At 43.6% G+C, this 2,414-nt stretch overlaps 1 protein-coding gene across 1 annotated transcript; it reads right to left on the bottom strand.

Annotated features, from left to right (window-relative positions):
* Window positions 1–305: 305 nt before the first annotated feature.
* On the bottom strand, window positions 306–1,774 carry LOC122995728 (insulin-like). The gene is made up of 3 exons (XM_044371082.1): window positions 1,667–1,774; window positions 965–1,157; window positions 306–682 (listed from the first exon to the last, which is right to left on the bottom strand). The coding sequence occupies exons 2-3, from the start codon at window positions 1,143–1,145 to the stop codon at window positions 516–518; spliced, it is 348 nt and encodes a 115-aa protein (XP_044227017.1). The 5' UTR covers window positions 1,146–1,157; window positions 1,667–1,774; the 3' UTR covers window positions 306–515.
* Between the last annotated feature and the right edge of the window lie 640 nt (window positions 1,775–2,414).

Genomic DNA, 2,414 nt, shown 5'->3' with positions numbered 1-2,414 from the left:
AGACTGTGCAAGGACCACAGAACATAGAAAATAAGGGACGTTCATGGTACAATATACTCCAAATATACTCCACTTCTCTGCTTGTGCATCAGATGGACAGATGCGCTTTTTTAAAAATCATTACAGCTATCTACACAGGCCACATGATGACTTTTCACATTTCACATGCTTCAAACTGGTTAATGAGGGATAGACTTTGAGAATTAGAACAACACCTTCCACAGTTTTTAGTATTTATAAATGATGTAACGTGACTGACAGTGAGCTTGACAATAAAGATAAAAAAAAGAACCACTCTGTCTTTCTCAATTCACAGAACTTTATTTTCTAGGAAAAATAATTTCATTAATTTATCAGCAACGGTTGACAATGGTTGGATTTACAGAGGGATGATAGCACTGCCGGTCTCCTGATAATTGCGGGAAGTAATAGAGGTTGCAAACTAAGTTAGCCAAGAAGCAAAGCTATGCTAAGCTAGGCTAGACAAACAAATCACTGGGGTCCAAGCTGGCTGTTCAGTTGCAGTAGTTCTCCAGTTCAAACATGCTGCAGGGCCTGTGGCAGCACTGCTCCACAATGCCTCGCTTCACCATCATCTCCATCTGGTCCTTGAAGGCGAACTCGGCAACCTCGTTGTCGCTGCCTGCTGGTGCTGCTCCGCCTGCCTTTGGAGGTAGGAAACCTGATGGGACAGGCATTTAAAGGCAAAAGTCAAAAGTGCTGGTTTAAAGTTAGCCCAAACAAAGCTTGTAGGGATTGAACTGAGAGCTGTGTGGGTGAGATGGCCCTAAAATGTCATGGGATAAACCCCTCTCACACATACTAGTCTTAAATGTTGCTCTGCTATTATTATCTGGCCTAAGTGTGCCTGCATCAGGGACCCTAAAGTTCTTAGTTATAAAATATAGTACGCCTTGGTGATGTTATTTTGTGCTGTTAAGTGTTTTGCAGTTGGTAGTCTCACGCAGCGCAGGGTCGACGTCTCTTCTGGGGTTGTAGAAAAAGCCTCTGTCCCCGCAGACCAAGTTTAGGGCCTCGACCAGGTGAGAGCCACACAGGTGCTGTGATGAAATGGCTTTGGAGCCTGGGCACAACATGACCAGTAGGACCAGCAGAGAGGCAGACTGGAGCCACAGCGCTGCCATGATGGAGAAGAGCTAGACACACAAACATGTTTAAATGAGAACATAGAAGCAGGAAAGCTCTGATCAACACAAGATGGAGAGGAAGAAGAAGAAGAAGGGAGAGAGGAATGAATGAGAAAAGACAAAGAGGGAGAACTGGACAGTGAGAATCACAGGAGTAGAGAGAGACGGACGAAAATAGGAAGTCAAAGAGATGAGAATAAAAGGAGAGGTAGTGGGAAGGACCAAAAAGGATCAGCAAAAGAAGAGAGGAAGTTGATGGAGGAGATGTGCTGAGTTGGAGAATAGCTCACCTCTAAAGTCACAGAGGGGGGAAAGAAGAGAACAAGAAGGTGTATATAGATAGTCTGAGTAGTGGAGGAGGTGGAGCTCACCTGTGGAGTTAGAGGAGGAGGGGACAGATGTGTTGATAGGAGTAGTGAAGAACAGATAAAGAAGAGATGATGGCGGGATAGATAGGGAAGAAAAAGATGAATGGGTAGATAGCGGCGAAGGAGTGGAAGATGGAGAGAACAGCTCACCTTCAGAGTCTGAAGAAAAGGAGGAGATGGATGAGGGTTGGTTGGTGTAGAGACGAAGTGAAGGCCTCTTCTCCATTAATACTCCCACCACCACCTGGACACGCCCTCTGTTGTGTCAAAGTTGGTGTCAAAGTTGCCAGTCAGCAGATGTTAAGTGACAGTTTAGTCACTGATTGACTGGTTTGCCGGAAACACTTTGCAACAACACTTAGTAAAACAAACCAAGCTAATGAGCCAGCATGATCTGATCACCTCTTACTCAGAAATACTGATCACCTTTCAGCCTTCTGCTCTTTTTGCTGAGCAACAGCCCACTAATTACTCAACGTATAGTTCAAGACAGGCACATGGCTACGTAGACAGTTTATCCCACCATATGAAATTCTACAGAGGCCAGCAAAGGGCAACACATGACAATCGTTGCTGGGTCAGGATTTAATTTCCTGTTTCGGGAAAGCTGTGATTTTATCACATTTACTCCCTAAATTGGACTGTCCTTGCTTCTGTACCTTAATTGAGTTCTTCTGTCCGTTTGGTGTGCCAAATGACACAAAGCTACTGTATGTGACACAGCAGGTGTACATTGCACTTAGATCTCAGGGAATTTTTTTTTTAATTCATTCATTTCATTAAAAAAAAAATGTCACCCTCAAATTACCAAGGATTTCCTTTAATAATAGTGTTAGTTAGTTAGAGTGTGCACTAATGTGTGATCAAAATTATGTGGACACCAAAATATTACATCCAT

This window comes from Thunnus albacares, chromosome 13 (genome assembly GCF_914725855.1).
Source record: "Thunnus albacares chromosome 13, fThuAlb1.1, whole genome shotgun sequence".
NCBI classification, from domain to species: domain Eukaryota; kingdom Metazoa; phylum Chordata; class Actinopteri; order Scombriformes; family Scombridae; genus Thunnus; species Thunnus albacares.
Note: the sequence above shows the minus strand (reverse complement) of the source record. Positions and strands in the feature narration are given on the sequence as shown.